We start from the raw sequence: 25,000 nt of genomic DNA on the forward strand, positions 1-25,000 counted from the left end.
AATATTTGTTGATTGGTAATAAATATATGTGATACATTGATACTAAAATTTCTTTATGTAAACCTTCTTTTTATGCCAAATCTTAGAGAAAATTAAAACTTGGTTCATTAAACTGCTTATAAAAAATAAAGTGATCCAATAAAAAAAAGATTAAAATTAAATATTAATTTTCTATTTTTATACACACAGTCTTAAGTCTTAAGCTCAAAAACTATATTGGAAAAATTATAGTGAATAATGCAACATTTTGTTAATTTCCCTGCAATAACACCAACTATTGATTAACCATTAATAATACAACTTAAAGAGTGTTTTCATAAAATTGCAATAATTAAAATTTAATAAAAACTATTGAGGAACATTCCTCGGCTTATTTGGACTTTGTGATTTCATTAATATAGTTTAACAATAATCAATTTGATAAATTCTTATTGATTGATGGTATTTTTTTGTCTATTTTTTCACATATAAGTTTTAATATATATAAAAAATTATTTCTTCACTTCATAATTACATTATTGTAACAAATACAAAGATCTAATGATTAATTTTATATCCAACATGAATTAATATTATAAAATAATATTAATATAATTATATCAATAACTATTTATTGTACTCGTGGTTTACACGGGAATATATCTTGTTTTTTTATAATAATCAAAGTATTCTATTGCATGTTAAAATTGTAGTAAATAAAATTTAATAAAAACTATTGATGGACATTTCTTGATTTACTTGGGTGATTTCATCAATAAAATATAGCTTAACGATAATCACTTTGATAAATTTTATTGATTGATGGTGATTTTTGTCTATTTTTTCACATATATGTTTTAATACAATTGTACAATAAATTATGTTTTCGCTTTGTCAATTATATTATTATAACAAATACAAAGGTTTAGAGATTAATTTTATATTGTAAATGAATTAATTTTATAAACTAATATTAATATATTCATATAAATAAACATTTATCACATCCGTGTTTTACACGGGAATCTATTTAGTATTTTACTATTATTAGTGACAATACTGCATTATTCTAATTTATATTATACTAATTTTAAAGATATGTAACAATAAAAGTACTTTATACTAAATGTGAAGTAATAATTATTAAGATATTGTGATATAACATTGTTTATTTATATAATAAACTTAAATGGTTTGTAAATTATCTTAAACATGAGGAATAAAATTATCTTGTAAGTTATATATGATCTTTCTATTATGTATATATTCTTTCTAAATGGATTTTATCGTCTTTGTTATTTTTAAACTTTGCTCTGCGGTTATAATTGAATCCTCCATAAAACACAAAAAACTTAAACAACATTGCTAAATTTAAATCTTACAAAACTAATTCAAAGTAAATAATCTCACCATTAGTCGTATTTGGTCTAAGTTATTATGTATTATTTTGTTTAAATGGTCTTATCAATCGTTCAAAAATTATTTTTTAAATTATTATATATCTAATCAATAACATAAATAAATCTATAAAAAATGTTTGACATTATATATAAAATCTTAAAAATAAAACTAATAATTTTGTTAATCTATAAATTAATTAGTCTTCACAAATGTTATAAATAATCAAGATATTTTTAGTTAAGTACTTCAATATAAAGTGCAACCATGTGACGACAATGATAAAACTAATAAAAAAATTATGGCTAACATTTTCTTAATTGTAAGTAAATATATATTATAAGATATAAAAAATTAATTAAAAATAAACCAAGTATTTGTAAACTTGTATTTTTGACAATTATTATGTCATTTAATTAAAAAATTATTCTAAAATGGTTATCTCTCTTACCTCTTCAATTTAATTTCTTTTTATGCTATTATTATTTCATTATTACTATTATTATTATGAAAAACTCTAATAAAAGGCTACAACTCCTATTTGAAAATATTCAATTATAATATTTGAAAGTACACATTTTTTATGACCATGATATATGCTTAACTTGGTCAAGATATATGAAGTTCATCTCATCTTATTATACTAAAAACAAGGTAAAAGTTTAATATAAACTTAATTCACCCTATATTTAATAAGAACTCTTTCTTAATCTTCCATTTATAATCTTGTATTCCTCATTGTCTACTCTATTTAATCACACTTCTTAAATTTAATTTGGTGCACGTTGTATTAATTATACTTCAGCCATTTGTCACATTTATTAAGAGTTCTTTGTTAATCTTTCATTCATAACGTTGCAGTCCTCATTTTCTAATGTACTTAATCACATCCCCTGAATCATACTTTTTAAATTTAATAAGTTGGTCCATGCTATTTTTAATTATACTTTTAGCCATTTGTGCAATTTATTCACTATAAATTAACCCTAACCTCTTACAATCTCATCACAAAGCACCACACGCCTGACCCTCATCCGTTACTAAATGTTTATAAAAGAAATAGAAGGCTAAAAGCTATTTATCGAACATTATTTATTGATTGACAATAAATATAGAAATTGATCACATGCTCAGAAAATATATATCTTTGTTATACACTCATTATAGAATGGTATCTCGGACAAAAAACTCAACATGAAATAAGCTTAAAAGTTTTACTTAATGAGTGATTATTATTTATTAACTCATAAGAACACCACCACAATTCTTACGAGAGGGGGCGCTGATTTTTTTTTAAAATATTACATTAAGTTTTTATAAAATTCATAGAAGTTCCCAGTCTAATTCAAAAGATTCACAAGTTGGTGATTTCTGGATTTCAACCTGTACTGTATGAGTAGAATCCAAGCTATTCTCACCTTCCTGTTCGTAATCGAAAGTATGATTTCGTTTACTTTTAGTCCATATTCTTGGTAAAAACACATTTTTGATTTTCTTCTGTAAGAGAAAGATATTTACAAATAAAAATTAGAATTACACAAATACAAGTTAATCACCGACTATCATTCCGGCTGATCAATTTTATTTGTTTTTAAAGATGAATGAGAATTAGGGTTTTTTTATGACGTACCTTATTTGATTTTTGAACGTCTTGAAAACCTGATTTAGAAAAAACATCGTTTTTCTCTACCAAAATGCATGATTCTCCAAGCTTAGCTTCATTGGATTGTTCAGCAATTACAAATCCTTGTTTATTAGCATCATATCTTTCGGAGTCACAGGTAAAGTATGAATTTAATACTTCTGTAGAAATCAAGCAATATCAAATTGACAAATAAAACATAAAATATAAAAACATTTCAATGCATATGAAAAAAGAAAATGAAAGTAATATATTAAAACACAGTAAAAATGGACAAAATAAAACATCTAATAGCAAATATTAGATATGGAAATAAACAGCACTGTCAAATGAAAATTATTGAGTGCAATTAATTTATGCTAATTTTTTTTGGAAATAATTTTAAAAATTTTCAATTCATTACCTATGTCAAATGTAGAGAGCTTTTTGTCAGCTTGTACCATATCATCCACATATCTGGCAACTGTACAACTCAAATTGGTCTTCTGTGATAACTCTGATAACACGAAGATAAAACAGAATCGGGAAATATTAACCGATGAAGATAAAAATAGAATAAGTGGTTAATGACTCATTTGGATGTGTACCAAATGAACCGTTTGCATTAAAACAAAATAGAACATCTCAGCTTAATGGTAGTTAAAGCTGCAACTCAGCAAACGACCACGAAAAGCTTCATAATCATCCATATTGGTGTGAAATCATTTCCCAACCATTACCACAACCGTGACTAAACCCGAATTTTTGTATTATGGTATGAAGTCTAAAGATTAAGGGGTTTATTGAGGTTGCCTTTTATACTAGCCTAAGATCCCACAAAACCCAAGTGTATCTTAGCTTTAAGGTTAATTTTGTTTAACTCAATTTCAATTTTATGAGTTGATCCCAAAGCATCAAACCATTCCAAGTCACCTAAAAACATGTTAAGAGGGTGTCTTAGACTTGCATCACTTAATATCAGAGCCAAGGAGAAAAATTGGTGAAGAAAAATAAAGATTTATATCATTTTCTAATCTGCCACAAAGTTTTAGGGAATTCTTTGGAAGTCCATAATTTTGTTAATGTGAAGATGCAAATGGGATAAATATGTTTCAAAAACTATGATTGTGGACATACAAATCACACTTCTTTAAATAAAATGTATTGTGTCTTTCAAAAATCATACATTTTCATAAGCAAATAAAACAAAACTCACATATTATTGAAGTAGCAAAGGTGGATGACAATCTAGAAGATGAAAATTGTTCACAGAAATCTTTCAAAATCTCATTGCAAGCTATGTTACTTGAACTCGAGTACTGATGTTGGATACTGGTACGTGTCCAAGTGTCGGATAAGTCTAATATGAAGTGTCTGGTGTGGAGGAGACAAAGGTTAAAGGGAAGAAAAAATCGATAAATTTCCCTCTTCAGAAGGGAAAAATTCGTTTGCTCATAATTTTTCATGGAAAAACAAGAAAAGTTGATTCACAATGCTTTAAATCATGGGTTGAAAATTTGATGATAATTTGAAAGGAAAAAGATGTCTACTCTTTGGAAGGAAAAAAGTGTTCATTAATACTTTTTATAGAAGAACAAGAAGCGCTGTTGTTAAATTTTCAACATAGAGCTTTAAAGCAGGGGTGGAAAACTTTGTTAAACATATAGCTTTTAGTTCTTTATCTTAAGACATAAAACTGAGAGTATCTTAAATATATGCTCAAGTTTGCCAAACTTAGTTTCATTTTCACCAATTGAACCCCAAAACATCAAACCATTCCAATTCACTTTTTAGTAACATGTTTGGGTGGTGTCATAGACTTGCATCAAATATAAGTGCCAAACAGTCATATTAGTTATCATATCTCTAATAGTCAACAATGGTAACTTTTACGAAATGGACCAAAATCAGTGTAACATAATTCACCAACTAATTTGCATTTTGAATTGCAATTCGCCCTAAAGCACACAAATTTAGCCCAAAATTGACTTCAATTTGCTTTTTGATTTGTGATTTGCGGCGAGATTAGCGAATTATGTGACACCGGGGCAAATTAATATGATATGGGAAGAAACTTACCCTCTGAGTCAGCTGCATCGGACAAGTACCCATCTACAGTATTTGTCATGTGCCCACGGGACATCAAATCTATCTTCTTTGCTTTGGAAGCATCATTACCTCCATTAAATTTTATTATCGTCCTGGGACTTTCTACTTCATTTTCATCGTCGCTCATGTTTGAATCTTCATTTAAATTAGCATCCCCATGTACAGATGATGATTCATTACTTACATCACAGGGTTCAACAATAGTGAATTGACCAGAATTATTGTTTACACTTGTGCTAGGCAAATCTGAGATAACCACGTTATGAGAATCCTTTTTACAGTTTAAATCTTTCGCCACAGAGGTTGCTTTATTTGATGAACCCAATTTAGTAATATAACTCTCTTCTGCACATTTTTCTCCGGCAGTAACATTGTAGGTTGGCATACATGCCTTTATCACACTGCATACACTTTTGATATTGTCTTCATCAGCAACAGTAGCAGTGGCACGGACAGATTTTTTCTTATCTTTTTTTTGTTCCACACATATTTTTACATCATCAAAATGGACTACTGTAGAAAGGTGATCATCTACTTTTACTCGATCCAATTCTGATGAAGGGAGTAAATCTTGCATGACATCTGAATATACTTTCTTAACAGTCTCACCAACATTTCGCACCCGATTCTCAACATATTTAAAAGTATCCTACTCAGCAAACAAGTTCTTAGCTATCGAAGGACACAAAATAAAAATAAAAAAACACGATAGAAAAGGAGAAAAATAAAAAACGAAATGCAGGTCTAGAAAAACTACCTCGTATATAACTTCTTCAACTTCAACACATATCGATTCAAACTTTTGAAACAGATCACCAACCCAAGATCCAGCATCCATTATAGTCATATATGGTACACAATCAACCTAAACTTGTTATTAAATGATCTTCCTAATCAGCCAGAATATCTATATCTGAAAATAGGAACAAATAGTCATCAGCTCTATCTCATGAATTAACATGATCATATCTAATGACAATGAACAAAAGTGCATATATGCGGCCAAAACATGAATACAAAACCCTCAAGTAAAAGCCTTATTTGTTCAAGATCAAGACGGTTACGCACGACAAAAATAATTGAACGGGTTAAAAATTAGATTGATAACAAGGCTTAAGTGCCATAATGTTGTTTGAAGCTTTAGTCATACACCAATGTTCACTTCTCTTGTATGTTAAAGTGATGGATGACCAAGAAAAACATCAAAGAGTTCAACTGGGAATCCCAGAAAATTATTGAACGCATCTATTAGTTTGGTACATCATTCCAACCCACAGTCTACCCTATGATTATTGGATGCATCTACAAACTTTGTGGGAATCAACTAAAACCTTCCAACAAGAATACTGACTTTGATGCAAATCATCATTATCATACTAAGTGTATCCCGCTCATAAGCAACTATGATCAGGGTCTGGGGAGGGGAGGGAATGAATGCGACAACTCATACCCATAAAGGAGAGTGCAGCCAAAGAGTCTCTCGACTTGAAAAAGATAGCAGCACAACATAGCAACATGGCCAACAGTCTGAACACAACTAATTCAAGAACAACAATGTAGGGAGCCTTAGAACATCATTAGAAGTAAGAGGAGAGGCAAATACATTAGAGAAAGTAGGGCATTGACCATTAGAGTGTTTTCTTTGTATTAGTGCCATTTGTGGAGTTTCACCATTAAAGGTGAAACCTTTATGGTTTAAGAGTGAGCTCTTAACTACTGTAAGAAGAGTCATTAGTGTAATTGAGATTATATTAATAATAAGATACTTTATTTGAGGGGCAGGTATTCATTGATACCTCATAAACACATTGTTGTTGTTTGTTGTGTCTCTTGTTTATGCTCTGTTTTTTCACTCAACTTCTACTCATTAGTTCTACCATTGTTGGGTCCGAGCCATTCTCTATCAAACAATAATAACAATGCCAAAGCCTTAATCCTAACTATATAGAACCCGAACAAAACAAATGCTTCGCACAAAGCCTTTGATCATGAATACAAAGAAGACAATATATGGTCAATATTCACAACCAAGTATAGTTGGTCAAGTCTTTCGACATGACACGGACACCCATGACCAAATCTTATCCGCATCCGACAAATATAGGCTTGTATACAAGACCCACGTAAGAGGAGAGTTAGTAGCACACAAACTGATGCGGTTTTATCCTTAAACCAATTGGTATTAGGAGGAGTAGCCCATCAGTTCTATATGTTAGTCAACCTCACTATGATTTTTTTGATGTGGGATCACATGTGGATTATTTTCCTAACACTACCTGTCACATGGGATCACTTTGCTCCTTTAAAATCAATGCAAAAGCTAGTAACATAGTATCAACAACAATGTAAAAAGTCACAAATAAAGGATGAAAAACATCAATCACTATCAACAAATAGATGCTAACGTATCATCAATCACAATTGAAAAGAAAAACTTGAATTGAATTCATTAAAAACATAAATTTGATCGAAAAATTATCTCTGGAAAACAACAAAACCGCACAAAACTCTCAATGGAAAACCCTATGAAAACAATCAATAGCATAAACCCTAGAAATTACACGCAATTACATAGCAATAACACTAAAATTCAACAGAATTGATGATGATTTAAAGCTTAACGAATTGCGTACACGCTTAACAATTAGGTAGCCAAAAATCCAAATTTGGGTTATAAAATCAATGATTGTGAAAACCCAATTTAGCACAGCCTTAAAGGAACAAAACCCAGGAAATAGAAAAAAGATACCGATACGGGAAGCCAAGAGAGATGCCAAAGGAACAAGAAGGCGGCTAGTTGCTTGAGTAAGATTAAGAAAATTTCTCAGTTTTCTGGAGTTTAAGTTTTCCAACGCTTCTAGTTATTTGTTATGTGATCAAACTATATGTACTCTATCATAACTTGGTTTACTTGGTCCTCATTTTTTTACGGCGTATTCAATCAAAAGTAAATCAAGAATAAATTAGAACAAATGAATTGCACAAAATAATTAAATAGAAAAAGAGTAAAGAGAATAATTAAAGGAAATATTTATAATTGAATAGCTAAATAGCATTAATAAGTTACTTGAAGACAATATATATATATATATATATATATATATATATATATATATATATATATATATATATATATATATATATATATATATATATATATATATTCAGAGTCGTCTTCGACATTTTAAAGGCCCTAAGTAAAATATAAATTATGGGCCCCTAAAATCTAAAATTTCATTCTAATACGTTTTGGTATTTGTAAATTTGTTTATTAATACTTAAATTAGTACAATTATTATTCATTAATATATTAAAATATTGCTAAATTTTATAATTTCATGAAATCAACAACCATTAATCATATATTTCAAATAGCCATTTCTTTTAGTTTAAAATTTAAACCGCTATCATCAATACTTATCTTAATTGAACTAATAATAAAGTAGAAAATTAAAAGTTATAAGAGATTATATAATTAGCATAAAATAATAATCATAATATATTGTTGACTTAAAATAATTTATACTGGTAACTTAATCATCCCACACAAGTTCATAATACAATTTATTAACCAATTTATCTAATTATCTTTTAAAAAAGGATATTTCATGATATACCACTGGGTTTCTTCGAAATTCACCATATACCACACGAAATCTTTTAATTCACCATATACCATTGAGTTTACGTCCGTTAGCACAGAATACCATTAATGACAACTGCCGTCAGTGTGCCGTCAACATTTCCTTCCTCTAGGGTTCTCTCCATTGAATTCCTCCATTTCCCTCTCTCTCCCCATCGAGAAGATACTAATTTCTCTTTAATTTCTGAATTTATCATCAACAAAATTAAATTCAAGCTTCCACAATCGTTCCCCATAATGGTTGGCTTGAGATTCTTCCTTTTTTATTCAATTGTGTTTCTTCTGATGATGTTAATTTGCAGGAGAGTTCTTTCTTGATAATTGCTTAATTGTCTGAATCAATGGGATTCTAACTAAATTTGCTGATTTCAAACTTAGGTTTGCAAGACTTGTGTACACAAAATAATGGAGATTTGTTGTTCATATCAAATCAAAACTCCAGCAGATTACTAGTAAGGTAGTAATAACAATAATTGAGCGATGATAGACAAAATTAGCATTACTAATAATCCTTAAGAAAATCATAATCGTGCAGAGCATGTATAAAGCATTCAAATATTTTCAAAATACCTATGCTAACCAAAATTACAATCAAAAATCAAAATCTAAGCCCTCTCACCCCAAATCCTACGGGCAAGCTGAATATCCTTAGGCATAATAGTAACTCTCTTAGCATGAATAGCACAAAAATTAGTATCCTCAAACAATCCAACCAAATAAGCTTCAGCAGCTTCCTGAAGAGCAGCTACCGCAAAACTTTGGAAACGAAGATCCGTTTTGAAATCTTGAGCGATTTCTCGCACTAATCTCTAAAATGGAAGCTTACGAATCAAAAGTTCAGTGCTCTTCTGATACTTACGAATCTCTCTCAAAGCTACAGTTCCAGGCCTGAATCTGTGAGGTTTCTTCACTCCTCCAGTCGCTGGTGCCGATTTCCGAGCAGTTTTTGTTGCTAGCTGCTTTCTTGGAGCCTTTCCTCCGTTAGATTTGCGGGCAGTTTGCTTAGTACGAGCCGTTATTGGAGGGATTTTGGAGTTTTGAATTCGGAATTTTTTGAAAGATTGAGATTGTGATGAAGGAGGAAGGATTGGTTGTGGGTTTTATGGAGCAGAGAGAATGCTTAAGGGCATACTGGTAATTTACCACCAACGGCACACTGACGACAGTTGTCATTAATGGTATTCTGTGCTAGCGGACGTAAACTCAATGGTATATGGTGAATTAAAATATTTCGTATGGTATATGGTGAATTTCGAAGAAACTCAGTGGTATATCATGAAATATCCGTTTAAAAAATAGATTAAATGTGAATTCACATTAAATTTTAATATTCTCCCTATTCATTTAATGCTGCAAAAAACACAAAACTTCTCACTTTAATTTTAACCATTTAGTAAAAATATAAGACCCCCTATAAATCACGGCCCTAAGCGGTAGCTCATGGTGCTCCCCAATTAGCCGGCCCATATATATATATATATATATATATATATATATATATATATATATATATATATATATGTATATATAGGATAATTGAACGAAGTTGTTGGAGCATATATAAAGTAACTTTTATGAGAATGACTATTCTTGTAAGATGTTATCTCTCAGTGAGTTAAAACAAAAAACTCACATTTAGATTTTCATTTTAATTGTTATTACTTAAGCTTTAGGCCATGTATGAACACGTTTAACAATAAAATTTTCTTATGTAATAATTTGTGTTATCAGAAAAATAGTAACAATTAGTTAGGAACTTCGAGCATATCTTTCATCAACTTATTGGCATGTAAATATAGTACTAAAAATAGCACCCGATTAATTCACTTCATGTCAGTGACATGGTTTGATTCTCACCGCATATAGTAATGATGATTCTTTCTCATCCTTAGAAATTCTCTTACAACCCACCTCGAATCATAATGAATAATAATATTTTTATTTTAAAATTATACTTTAAGTGTATGGCAAATAATTTATTGAATTTATACATCGAAAAATAATACTCCCTTTTATTCATCACAAGTGTTTCATTTGCTTTATGGATTCTATTCAATACACTTATTAAATCCTTAATATCTCTAATTGTGCATAATTAAAAATTATGGAAAATTGATATAAATAATCCTTGCATTGAGACGAATCAAACAAGATCTCACTTGACTATGTTTTAACTTATAGATTAATAATAAAATACAAATTAAAAATAAGAGATAAATAGTGTTCAAAAAGCAAATGAGACATTTATAATAAATAGGAGGGAGTAAATTTTATATATTAAGAGGCGGCCTAAATTTTTAAGCTTGCCCCTAAGCATAAAAAAGGAAAAGTTATATCCTCCATTTCAACACAAATAATGTGGTGAAATTTATAGATAAAGTATAGAATTTTTTCAAAAAAATAATGGATTTGAAAAAGTATAATAATTTAACAAAAACAATGGATGGGAACAGAATGAATATTCTATAAAATCACAATTCTTAATTGACATTAACATAATTTAAAATAGACGGATGTATATTGCAACTTATTTTAATTTCTTATAACAAAGAAGTACAAGTACAAGTCAACCATCGAAAATATTATCTTACTTTTCTTTATTCAAATTAGATAGAATAGTGTGATGTAGGACTTGTTTTTTTTTTTTTTTTTTTCCTTTTTTATCTTATATTAATACTCTTTCATATTCACTATTATTGTTTAATTTGATTTTGACATATTTGCTAATACACTATTTCAATCTTAAATATTAATAAAATTTATATTAACACGAATCAAACAGGAATCCATTTGACTATATTTTACAAAACACATAATAAGAGTGATTAACGAATAATGTTCGATAATCAAATTGGAAAATAATAGTGAATATAAAGGAATATGAGATAGAGAATAAACTTTAAATAAATAATTTGTACTACTTATGCTCCTTTTACTTTACAAATTTGTATGTGTAGTTGTATTATATTTTTTCATATAACAGTTACCTGTGCAAATTTTGATCATGTGAAATATTTCACACCAAATGATTTAAAATTTGATTAATTATTACAATCATTTTTTAATTCTTGATAAAACGCAAATGGTTAATACCTATACAATGCACAATTATGAGTTTAATAAAAATGACATGTTAGTCTTGGCTAACCAAAATAAATATTAAAATTATTTTATATCAAATATTTAAACTAGAAATGACATACTTAACTAACTTAAGTATAAATAGTGATGACAATATAATATTATAATTTGTAAAAAATATGTTATTATGTTTTAATATAAAATGTATAACTTAATTATAAATTTATATAATTAGTGCAAAATATATTATTTTCCAAAATTTATGGAAATGAGATACCCAAAGTGACGTTAATAATACTTTAACAGTGAATGTCATATAATCACTTGTTTCGAAAGTTTATTTATTGATTATCATCACATCATTCTCATATCCCGCTCAAATTATTTATTGATAACATTAATAAATGAAATTAAAGGGAAATTTCCTGATAAGAAGTTGACACATAATTTGTTTTTATTATTGATTATAACGTCAGTATCTTTTATTTTAGTAACACTTATATATATATATATATACATAAATTTTGATCGAAACTATATTTGCTCAATGGATACAATCCGCTCATGGTAAAACATCGTATGGGGTCGATGTACTTTTATCCGCAACAAGCGGCCTGTCATTCAGTGCCGGTCGAAGTATATGATTGCCTGATTGGTTAAATGCTGTTAATGAGAATAATAATTTCCTATTCTTAACAGTAGGGTCGAGAGACTTTTTAGTTCACCTTGCTATTGCTCTAAGGTTACAGACAACTACATTGATCAGTATGCTCTAAAGAAAATAAATGGAGGGTATACTTGGGATTTAAAAGAGATAAGAAAAGTCCATAGAAGTTTGAAGAAATATATAAGAAAAGCAAATAGTATTTATGACCTTGACGGTCCGTTTGGTTAGTGGTACCAAATGGTGGTAGTGGGAATGATTTATAGTGTAAAATTTCATCAAAAGTTCCATATTATTCCCATGGTAATGAAACTTTGATCACAAAAAAGTTTTTTTGTTTACAAATTTTCATTACCGCCTAATACCACCTTTTCCTAATGGTAATGCATTAAAATGAATTTTATGAAGAAAATACATGTATGGCCATCAAGGTAGTTAAGAGATTTTTCAACCAAAATTACATTAGTTTTTCGTTCCAATTACAACCGTTTATTACCACCTACCAAACAGGCTGTGAGTACTTAACACGGGAGAGGTCCTATTATTACTACAAATAATATCAAATGGCATACAAGTAATATTTAAAGAAGAACTCGATACATGGCAATTTAATATGTTTTCCAAGTGAAAAAGATAGACTAAAAGTAAATTCTTTCGTTTCAACACAAGAAACGAGAATTTCCTTTTTAAGAGAATCTAAAATAATAGCTCCTAGATATACCAATTGATTATGCTAAAGAAAAGGGGCTGTTGTGAATGAGCTATGGCAATGGTGAAAAAGCAAGCAACATATAAATGCAAAGAAAAATACTAAAAATAGAGCACAACAATGGAGAAGAGAAAACACAAGAAATAGGAGGTATCTGTGGGTTCCCTCTCCCTCAAAACAAGTATCTTATCACTTCAAAATAAGTATCTTATCATTAATATACTCAACAATACATTAATGACTCATCTTACAAGGTTCAAGAACAACCTATCAAAGCAAAGATTGAACCTTTGATGTCAATCTCTCTCAAATGCCCTAATACATGTGGAGTAAACTCTCTTGGCTAAAGCACTAGTTAATTCTTAGTATTAGGCTCTCTCTACTACCCTAATGAGCTCCTAAGACCCCTTATATAGCCCCATGTCATATTTGGGAGCCTTAGAACAAACCCACAAAAAACCGAACATAAAACAGAAAGCTTCTGTTTTGGACGCTGCCAATCCACTCGATCGAGCAGCACAAGCTCAACCAGTCGAACCATCTTCCAGAAGTTACGGTCTTGCTATTGTTGACTTGCTCGACCGAGCCACATACGCTCGACCAGTCGAGCAGTCAGTCTGAGCCTCTGATCTTCGTGTCTTCTCTACATTAAGACACACCAAGTCATCTTCATCCATCACCTCATTGAGTGACCCAAAGCATATGCTTCTATAACCCGTGACACTCTCATCTTCACTCTTAATAGTGCAAGATAGAGCATGCATGATTAAGTGATCGAACCCATCACCTACCTCATGGGAATTGGGTTTTGACTCAACAATCTCCCCCTCAAGACCAATTCCCTTGCCATTATCAAATGTCACCTTCTTGTGTGACTTGCAATCATCCATGTGGCCTAGGCAACCACCTTCAACTTGTAACACATACAAGTTGGTTTCACACCTTCTACCTCTTATGAGCACCATGCTCCCCTTAATGAAAGTCTTGAGTTAACAGGGGCCAATGCAACAAAAGATTATGAACGTCTTGACTCAACAGGGGCCAATGCAACAAAAGATTATGAAGGTAAAGTCTTATTTGCGGTTGTAATAGGAAAGGAGTCAATGCAACAAAAGATCACATAGAGTTACTCTTATCTAAATAGCACAAAAATTACATTCTTTATTAATTTTGGAACATCAAGAACACTTTAAAGAAAAAAAGGGCGGGGGGGGGGGGGGGGGGCTAGAATTAGTTAACTTAGCATTTTTCCCGAAGATTAATTTGGAAATTTTTTTTAGATAATAAGCTTATTTTTTTCAATTTTTTGAGGGAGGAGCCTATGGAAGTGGCGAGATATCCATGGTGGATGGAAAAATTGTTTGTTTGACAGAGAATGAAATCTCTCTTGACGTTTATAAGGCTGCAAAATTGTAAAATTTGAGCATGCTTTCGTTATAGGTTGTAAACGAGATAAAGGGAGAAAGAAGAGGGAGAAAGTGAAAGTTGTGAGATAGATTTAAGAGTGCAACCTAGTCTCTTGATATCATAAAAGGTTAATATTTGTCTTTGTTATGTCATTAGCATTCATGAATTACACGAGCCTAAAATATATTAATATGAGATAACATAGAAATTAGAGATATTAAAAATAAAATAATATTTGATAGTATTATTATATTTTATTATTAAGTTTTAACATCATGAAAATAATATGATACATTTTATGAAATTTTACGCTATATTTTTTGATGTGATAAAAACTTATAATATAAATTTAAATCTAATTACCAGCGTTTAATACTAACAATCAAATGAGTCGTGACTATTTATAATTTGCACGAAAAAGTACTTCAAACAATTAGCCAAAACTAATTTGTATTGATCTTAAATCTTCACGTCTCTAATTTTGAACTAATTCACCTACCAAATTATAAGTTATTATTTTTACATTAAACATGAGAATCAAACACTAGAGAAGCATACAATAATCTATTCCAAGTATCGGGCACCCCAGGAAGACACCAATGACCACAATCAGTATAAGACGATAGATTATGCGTATAAGTTGTAGCAAGATGGGTCCAATTTTTGATCCGAAAAAGCGAAGGATGTGCATCGATTCTAGACTGAGAAAGCTTGGTGACGTTCAAATACGTCACCTTTACTTTCCTCATCCCTCTAATCACACTCTCGATGACGAGAATCAGCGTCTTTGGGTAGAGTGATCTATAAGTCTCTACCAAAGGTTGGCTTCTATCGTAACACCATTGGTGATATTGTGGAGCTTTGTGTTCGGTAGAAATACTTCTGAAAAATACTTTAGTTTTGGTAGGGTCCACATTTTGTTGAACCCATTTAGCCCATGTTCTCATTGCTATATGGTAGGCTTGCTGTAGGGGGATGTCTTTTGTCAGCTTTCCATTGTATTCGAACAATTCCCAACTGCACAGTGTAAAGGTTATCAATTATTAGCTTATAATCCACTGTTAAAGGAACCAATCATTAAGTAATAACGTTTGGAGATTAATATAGTATTTAAGCTCATGGTAATGGTGAGTTTTCTTATATGAGGCCATGTTCGTGATTTGTGTTTGGTTGCAATTTCTAATGCATAAAAGACCATATATGCTCCTAACACGAGAGATTTTCAGATTAGAAGTGTACATGCAGTTTAAACTTTGTTTTGACGTTATATTCTAATGCACTAAAACTAAAACTTAAACTGATGATAGATGTCTTGATATGTTATATATTCTAACTATAATATATATGCTCTATTGCTCCTGTGATTTTGCATTATTTTTCAAATGAAACTTTTTAATCGAAAGTTGAGAATTTGGTATTAAATAAAGACTAAGATTAAATTATGTGCATAATAGTAAAGGAAGTTGATATGTGTGTATAAGAATAAAAGAACAAGACAAATAAATAGTAGGACCAAAAATATTAATAGTAGAATGGGTTTAGGTTTTACTCAATTTTTGATGCCTTTATCCCAAATGATTTTTTGTTTATATGGTCTTTATTTTACTCAAATCACCTTGTTGTTCTAACTAAATCGGAGTATGATCTATTTTATACTCATTTAGTATTTCATTTTCCTATAAGAAAATTTTACAAAGTTTTTCTTTCTATAAATTATTTTATTTTGAGACATTTTTATGGATAAAAATAACTTTATATGTCTAACATATTTTACTAAAAAATCATTATACATTTACATTTTTAACCCTAAAAAAATTACTTGATTCTATCATATTAATGGTAATCTTCCCCTCATTATAAGTTTCTCACTTTGTACTAAATAAACATCTCTCTCTTTTTTATGATTTCAACCAACATTAATCATTACTTAGTTTAATTAACTAATAATGACTTCTAATAGAGTATTATCTTTCATTAGTACTTGACTACTCTCCTTGGTTCCTTCTTATATTTCAAATGGGAAAAACAAAAAGATCACAGGGAGTATGTTTTACTTTTTCATCTCAAAGTGTGTAGAGGATGATGTAAAACAACTCATTTTCTCCCTCATTTTAACCGATATATAAATATTTACTCACTCAATTCCTCTTAATTTGTATCACAATTGATATTTGTCTCACGGATTTTGCATTTTTTTAGTAATGGATACAACTCTATTTTTTTTATCTCATCTACAAGTTTATTTTCTCTCTCTATTTTAACTATTTGATTTTATCATCTATTTGTTTGTCTTATTTTACAATTCAAATCTCCTTTTTACTAAATTTCACCCAAAAACAATGGGTGTCGTGTTTAGAAGTGTGCACGGTCTACTTTGTTCTGATCTGAGGCTAAAAATCAACCAAACCAAAACAGATCATTTAATTACCAGACTGGACTGGACCAAACCGTTTTACAAATAATTTATAATTAATATTTTTTATTTTTATTTTTATATTTTTTTCCAAATAATTAATATATGTGTTTATACAAACATTTCGCACCTACAATTACCAAATATAATAATTTATAATTTGTTGATTGTATCAACATTATTTTAGTATATATTACTATAAAAATAACTACATCTCAAAATATCTAGTGAGCAACTTTTTTTTAAAAAAAATTATGGTTTTCGGCAATTATACAATTTGATGTCTGGTATTAAGGATTAAATTAGTGCATTGGACCGCGTGAAAAAACAAAAGTTGCAAGTATTTTGGAACGGAGGTATAAAGCAAACTCGAAAAAATGAATGAAATATGTTGAATAGGTAATCAGAAGCACAATAATGGCCCGTTTGGTTAGTGATATTAAATGGTGGTAATATGAATGATTTTTAGTGTAAAATTTCATCAAAAGTTTTATATCATTCCATGGTAATGAAACTTTGATCACAAAAAATTTTTTTGATGGATATTTTTTGGTGAAATGTAATAAAGAATCTGATGCAGTTGCGATTATTCGTGGTGGTAATACTATGCTTGGCAAACGCCCTGTTTTGATTAGGAAGTGGGATGATAAATTTGATTTTAAGCGAGACATTTTGCGTGTTACTCCTGTGTGGGTAAGGCTGTTAAACCTGCCTACGATGTTTTGGGGGGCTAAATCCTTGAGTAGTATTGAGAGTTTGTTTGGTATTCCCCTTGCTGCTGATGAGTGTACTACCAAACAATCTAGGGCCAGTTATGCTCGATTATTGATAGAGGTTGATGTTTCTAAGCCACTGCCACAATCTGTCTTTGTAGAGGATGAGGATGGGCAGCTACATGATCAAGCTTACTATATAGAGTGAATTTCTTATTTTTGTCAGAAATGTCGAATGGTTGGGCACATTTGTGATGAGAACAAGATAAAGAAGGGTAAGACATGGGTTAGGAAAATGCAGGATACTGAGGAGAAATATTTGAATGTTGCTGCATCCAATCTTGTCATATCCTCAGTAGAGATAAATGTTGGACAACATATGCAATCTTGTGATGTGGAAGAGGACGAGTGGATTCAAGTCACTGATCGGAAGAATAAAATGAAAGCATTGGTTGAGCCCGTTGTTGATAGGGCTGCTGGGGACATTAGTAATCATGGTGCTGGGATACCTTTAAACCCCATTGTGGGAAAATGAAGTGGGCTTCTTGGAATGTGAGAGGGGTCAATGAGGCCTCTAAAGCCAAGAGTATTGACAAATGGTTACGTGATCAAGATATTTGTTTAGCTGGGATTCTTGAAACTAGAGTGAAGGGGAGGTATTCTTGTTGGGTGGTCACCTTCTCAAGTGGAGGTTGTGGCTACTAAAGTTCATAGGCAATTCATTCATTGCAAGGTTACCATGAAAAGCAATGGGGATGTGGCTTGGCTTACTGTTGTTTACGGCGTGAATGGCATTTCTGATAGGAAGGATATGTGGACTGAATTGGTTTTTCTTGGGGCTAGTATGGATGATCCTTGGTGTATCATGGGAGACTTTAATGCTATTTATGATGTTTCCCATCGCTCCAATGGACGATTGGTGTCTACTTATGAGATGAAAGACTTTCAAGTTTGTATTGCTCAGATTGGGATCATTAGTCCCCACTCAGTTGGTCACTGGTTTTCGTGGCACAATAAGGGTAAAGGTGATGATAGAATTACTTCTCGGATAGACCATGCTTTTCTCAATGAATTGTGGTTGGATAGGGAGGAAATCACTGAGATTCAGTATTTGAACCCTTATCTATCTGATCATTCTCCTATTGTATGTTAGTTTGGCAACCAGGATAGGGGAAAAGGCAGGCCTTTCCGTTTCCTTAATTACTTTACTGAACATAAGGATTTTTGTGTATTGTTGAGCGTGCTTGAATGTCTGACTAGCAAGGTTCTGCGATGGAAAGGGTATGAGGTAAATTGAAGTGTGTTAAGAAGGCTCCTTATGTGCATCAGTTTCAACGCATTCAGGAGAACATTTTACAGTTTCAGGCTGAGCTTGATGCTACTCAGACTTTGCTTTAAGCTAATCCTCTTGATGGGGATCTTCATAGTGTTGAGGCTGTTGCTTGTGCTAATCTTAGGAAATGGCAACGTATGGAGGAAACTGCTTTAAGGCAGAAGGCTTGGATTAGATGGCTGATAGAGGGGGATTTGAACACAAAGGTTTTTTCATTGTGTTATTAAAGATAGAACCTCTAATTATAGGATTGATTTCTTGAAGGATGATGGGGGTAATATCGTGGACGATATAGGGAAGATCATTGACCTCATTTTTGCGGATTATAAAGGATTATGGGGTACTTGTGCAGATTCCTTGATTGGTATTGATTTAAGAGCTATGAGATCTGGTGCCCATGTGATTCAGGATCAGGCTTTAGCCCTTATTAGGCCGATTTCTAAGGAGGAAGTGGATGCTGCCATTTGAGGTATTGATGATACCAAAAGTCCAGGAATTGATGGATTCAACTCTTTCTTTTTTAAAAAGGTCTGGTATATTGTTAAAAATGACATCTATGAGGCTGTGAGTGATTTTTTTATGCACAATATTTTTCATGCTCCAGTTAACATTACAGCCATTACTTTGATTCCAAAGGTGCAAAATACTTCCTTGGTCAAAGATTTTAGCCCTATTTCATGTTGTACAGTGGTGTATAAGATTGTGGCCAAAATTCTCACCTCCAGGCTTCAACAAGTAGTATGTGGTTTGGTTAATATTGCTCGATCCGATTTCATTCCTGGGAGGTAGATTATTGACAATGTGTTGTTAGCCACTGATCTTATTAAAGGCTACAGTTGGAAGCATACTAGCCCTAGGTGCATGCTTAAAATTGATATGGCTAAAGCTTACGACTCTATTGAATGGTCATTTTTGGATAGTGTGCTTTAAAGAGCTTGGTTTTCCCTGTCAGTTTATTAGGTGGATCATGACTTGCATTTTTTCAGTTTCTTATTCAATCCTTATAAATGGCGCCCCTACTAAGCCTTTCCAGGCTAGGAAAGGCCTTAGACAAGGAGATCCCATGTCTCCTTTTCTTTTATCATCTGTATGGAGTATTTTTCTAGAGTCTTGTATGGTGTTAACGGTGAGGGGATAGCTTTTCACCCTAAATCCAAGAAATCTGGTATTATGGAGTTAATGTTTGTTGATGATTTGTTAGTGTTTACTAAACCTGAAACTCCATCCTTACTCAAGCTCAGGCAGGTGATCGAAGACTTTGCTAAGGTGTCAGGGCTCCATATTAATAACAATAAGAGTGTCATTTATATTGCTGGGGTGTCTCCATATGCTGAGGCTTCTATTCTTACTAGTATTGGAGTGCTTAAAGGGGATCTTCCTTTCAGGTATCTGGGTTTTCCTTTGTCAGCTAAAAGACTTAGCATTCAGGATTGTCTTCCCATTGTAGATAAGATAACAGCTAGGATTAAGCATGGGGCCGGCAGGAATCTCTCTATGGCAGGTAGAGTTAAGCTTGTGAATAGCGTTGTTCAAAGTATGCATACTTATTGGTCTTAGATTTTTTTTGCTGCCTAAGAAGATTATTTTTATAATAGAGCAGATCAGTAATAGTTTCATTTGGGCTCTTGATAAGAAAACTGGTTCCAAGCCTAGAATTTCGTGGAGGAAGGTGTGTGTGCCTAAAGCCTATGGTGGCCTTAACATTTGTAAAATCCATATCTGGTATGAGGTGATTCTTCTTAAGAGCCTCTGGGCTTTAGTTTCGAAAAAGGATCGTTCGTGGATTAAGTGAGTTAATGATTACTACTTAAAAGGGACTGATATTTTTCATTTTAGGGTTCCTAGCACTGCTTCGTGGATGTTAGCTAGAATCTTTGATAGTAGACAACAACTTAATGGGTGGGATGACATGAACACTCTAGTGGTGAACGGGAGGTTTAATGTTCAGAAAGCTTATTTACACAGGGTTGCTTGTGGTCCTAAGCCACCTTGTAAGGCGCTATGGTGTAATGGTAAAGCATCCCCAAGAAGTACAATTTGTTTATGGAAAATTTTGCAAAATAGGCTTCCTATGAAGGATCGGCTATCCAAGTGGGGCATTCAATATGGTATCACTTGTGTGCTTTGTCATCAAGAGGATGAAACCAGGGATCACCTCTTCAGCTGTTGTCCTTTCATTCAAAATATGCATCAGCATATCAATTCTTTTGTTCCTGATTTTCGTTAGCCAAGTTTGTTTGATGATGCTGTGAAGGACATGAGTAGAATGTGCAAAGGGAGGAAGAGTAGAGCTTTTATACATGTTAGTCTTTGGATTGGGATGTTGTACCAAACTTGGTTGCAAAGGAATCTTAGAGTTTTTGGGGACCTGGAATATCTTGGCGCGTACCGTTCTTTTCATTGTTGCAGCTAGATTAGATGATGATTGTAAAAATTGGCTCTTGGTGTAGTCTCTGTCTTTGTTTGAAGGTTGTTGGTTTCTTTTTGGCTTTGGCCTTTTCGTGTAGGTTGTAGGTTTGTTGGTGTTGGCCTTTTGTAACTCCTCTTTCGTGTTAGGGGAGTGTTCCTTTTATAGCCTAGGTTGTAAAAGAGTTTTTTTTGGAGTTAATATATTACTCTTAATTGCCAAAAAAAAAAATTGTTTACTAATTTCCATTATCATCTAATATCACCTCTCCCAATGATAATGTATTGGAATGGATTTTATGAAGAAAATGAGATGATTGAAGTTGGACAAGCATGGCCATAAAGTAATTAAGAGATTTTTCAACTAAAATTACACTAATTTTTCATTTCCATTACCACCGTTTATTATCACCTACCAAACAGGCCGTAAAAGTATACATAGATCGGATTTAAAAGATCATAATAATTTTAAAAATGAGAAAATGAATTAAGGCTTCATCTAATATAAATTAGTTGCAACTTGAAATCATACGATAGTATAATTGTTTAAATATATTTTATCGACTCATTAATATTTAAAATTATATATTGATAAAAATTACAATTTTGAACATTACAAGAACACATGTTAACATGAATATACTTTTGTTATGTTGTCCTTGATTATAGAATTATTTTCTTATTTTTACATTAACAATTTTTTTTATTGGACTAGGGAAACAGTAATATTCTAGGTACTATTGGTGAACTTTGGGGCGATTATAACCCTTATGATTGGTGATAATCCTACATTTCTTTATTTTTGTTTTTTCATTTTTAGTAACAAATAAAATTCACTTTCTCTAAATTATAGTGTTATTTATCCAATTGTTAAATTAAATCTATCCATATATTGAATTTTAAAGCTTTTCATAATGAGAATTTGAAGTCTAGATATTAATTTGATGTTAAAAAGGGTCTTTAAAGAATTTGTTAATTTTTCTTCTGCCTTTACACCATGAGTGTCAATTTTACTATACAGTCAATAGTATTAAACTTATTTCTATTTCAAAGCTACACCAGATTAAAAGAGCCCCTCGGATGAAGCTATATCAAACAATAATGTAATAGAGGAAATGCTTCGTGTCACATATTTCCTTTATAATGATTGTGACATTATTTATATTGACTATATAGAATTTTATTTGATTAAAATTGTTATTTAATTAATTGAAATTACTCTATTATAGATATTCTCTGACATTTTAATAGATGAATTATTAGATTCCTTTAAAAAAATTGTACTATTAGTGAATTGTGATAGAACTTGTCAAGTGGTTAGTAGATTTATGATGAGCTCAACTGCACCCGGGATTCGAGATGTTTATACAAGTGTTTATACTATTAGTTAAGAAATTATCATACTTTTCTTTTTAATTACTCTCTTTTACTCTAATACTCTTACAATTTATTTTTTAAATTGTCACCACTCACCACCATTTGTTTTTATTCTAATTCATAAATTTCAACTATCCATTAATAAAAGGAAAAATTAGTAAGAATAATACAACCTTTTGCTTATTTTCCTACAATAATATCAACTTATGGGGTATTTTCCATGAATATCCCTAACATGTTAAAAATCAAATTATAGAAGATTATATATAAAAAGAAATTGGTAAATTAGTTAATAAACTAAAATTTGTATTATTCTAAAAAAACTCTATATTAATGTTATTCATGGTTAATAAAAAATTAATATGATTATAGAAAAATTAAATAAAACTTATATTATAATTTATATTATAATATTATTATAGAAAAATTAACTAAAATTTATATTATAATTTTCCCTAATAAAATTTATATTATAATTGAAATAATCCTATTATTTTGTTAGAGGCGGAATATTAGTACTAGTATTCTGTTTATTACTGTGAATAGTGATCGACAGTGTATACTATAAATATTTACAGAAAGGACATATGAAGACGTACTATTTATGTCCTTTTTTCTTTTGCCAGTGTATGATTTGTCAGTTGCGCTTTAATTTACTGCAAACTTGATCAACCACTAGCGACTACTTGACTTGACTCACATCTTACCCCAGCAAATACCAACTATATTATCCTTATTATACTCTCATTTGATAAATTAAACACGCACATCAGCACATGCAATGATATTCCTGTGTCCTATTCATTTTAGCTTATTTTGGATTAAGTGTGGGAACTATCTTATTGGAGTTTTTTTCATTTAAATGAAATAAAATGAGTCAAATGATTCATAATGAGTGAGATGGATGAGTATAGTATATAATATTCGCTCTATTAATTACAAAGAATTAGCATTATTTTAAGGGTATTTGGTAAAATAGCTTATTAGACAATTTTAGCTTATTTTGACACAAATACATGGTTGAATAGTTAAACCATTTAATTTATGTGTTAAATAAATAATTTGATTGAAACAACTTATTGTTAAGAATAAGCTAATTTTAAACTTACTACTCTTAGCAACGTGTTTAAAATCAACTAGTCAAATCAGATTATAAAATCAACAATTCAAATCAATTACTCCAATTAACTAGTCATTTTCCAAATACCTCCTTTATTTTTATGTCCATTTCATTAATTTTGACTTATTTTTATTTTTGGCTATAATTCACAATATTTCTTTAATTCTCATCTACTTATTTAACTTATTTTTTCATCTCATTAATATATTTTCTCCCTCTTTTAATAATAAATAAAAATACATTTTATCATTTTTACTTAATTTTAATTTATTTTCACTACATTTCTACCCAAAGCTAGGTCTTTAAGAGAGAGTGAGTAGTAAAAATTAATAAAAACACTTTTCATTCACGTTACCTTCCTCCATTGATTTCCTAATTAAGTGTTATCTAAATATAGTAATCTAGCCTTAAAAATGACCAAAAAGAAGAATACTCCTAAATCATAGGCAGATTTAGTTTAGTTAGTTCCCCAACCCCCAACATGTAACCTTTAATTTGTTCGAAATATTAATATGGAGTGGTCAATGTCTAAATTAATTTGGGGACCAAGGAAATACAAACCTTGTGTTTCAAGTAGGGATGCAATGCATGTATATTCAAGACTATGTTTTAGATTCTATTGCATTTTTTGGGTATTGGATAATATAAAAACTATAACATCAACTCTTTAAGATACCAACATGTGTCCCATTATTTTTCAAGTGAAAATTTTTTAATTACACAAAGTTTTAAATTTGAATAATTAACTTTATTAACCAAGAAAAAATCAATAAATTGACAATATTTAATTACTCAATTTTTCGTCTCTTGTTCGTTGAGAAAAGTAGTGCAATTTCATAAGGATGGAATTAAAAAATACCGATCTAATTAGTTGATCCACTACAACCATCGATTACTAATTTTTTCCCTCAATAACTAGAATTATAAAATTATAAGAAAAAATAGTCGAAAATAATCCAACATTTCACTTATCCGTTGTGGATAATTCTTCTATTGATTATTTTATAAAAATCTCATCTTTAATATT

At 30.7% G+C, this 25,000-nt stretch overlaps 2 protein-coding genes and 1 pseudogene across 3 annotated transcripts in view; all 3 read right to left on the reverse strand.

Annotated features, from left to right (window-relative positions):
* Positions 1 to 1,808: 1,808 nt before the first annotated feature.
* Positions 1,809 to 8,113, reverse strand: LOC130823351 (uncharacterized). 2 transcript variants are annotated; one of them, XM_057687976.1, is made up of 6 exons: positions 7,857 to 8,113; positions 5,865 to 6,020; positions 5,078 to 5,756; positions 3,423 to 3,515; positions 3,008 to 3,180; positions 1,809 to 2,874 (listed from the first exon to the last, which is right to left on the reverse strand). In XM_057687976.1, exons 2-6 carry the CDS (start codon positions 5,952 to 5,954, stop codon positions 2,701 to 2,703), a joined length of 1,209 nt encoding a protein of 402 aa, XP_057543959.1. In that variant the 5' UTR covers positions 5,955 to 6,020; positions 7,857 to 8,113; the 3' UTR covers positions 1,809 to 2,700. The 2 variants fall into 2 exon arrangements, with proteins under 2 accessions (XP_057543959.1, XP_057543955.1); XM_057687972.1 differs by having other exon boundaries at positions 7,741 to 8,113.
* A 504-nt stretch (positions 8,114 to 8,617) lies between these two features.
* On the reverse strand, positions 8,618 to 13,745 carry LOC130798144 (histone H3.2-like; annotated as a pseudogene).
* A 1,258-nt stretch (positions 13,746 to 15,003) lies between these two features.
* Positions 15,004 to 25,000, reverse strand: part of LOC130821283 (protein trichome birefringence-like 42) — a 12,282-nt gene continuing 2,285 nt past the window's right edge. Inside the window, exon 4 of the mRNA XM_057686980.1 lies at positions 15,004 to 15,628. Within this exon, the coding sequence (XP_057542963.1) occupies positions 15,136 to 15,628 (493 nt within the window). The 3' untranslated portion in view covers positions 15,004 to 15,135. The remainder of the gene's footprint in view (positions 15,629 to 25,000) is intronic.

Source organism: Amaranthus tricolor, chromosome 1, assembly GCF_026212465.1.
Source record: "Amaranthus tricolor cultivar Red isolate AtriRed21 chromosome 1, ASM2621246v1, whole genome shotgun sequence".
Lineage (NCBI taxonomy): Eukaryota > Viridiplantae > Streptophyta > Magnoliopsida > Caryophyllales > Amaranthaceae > Amaranthus > Amaranthus tricolor.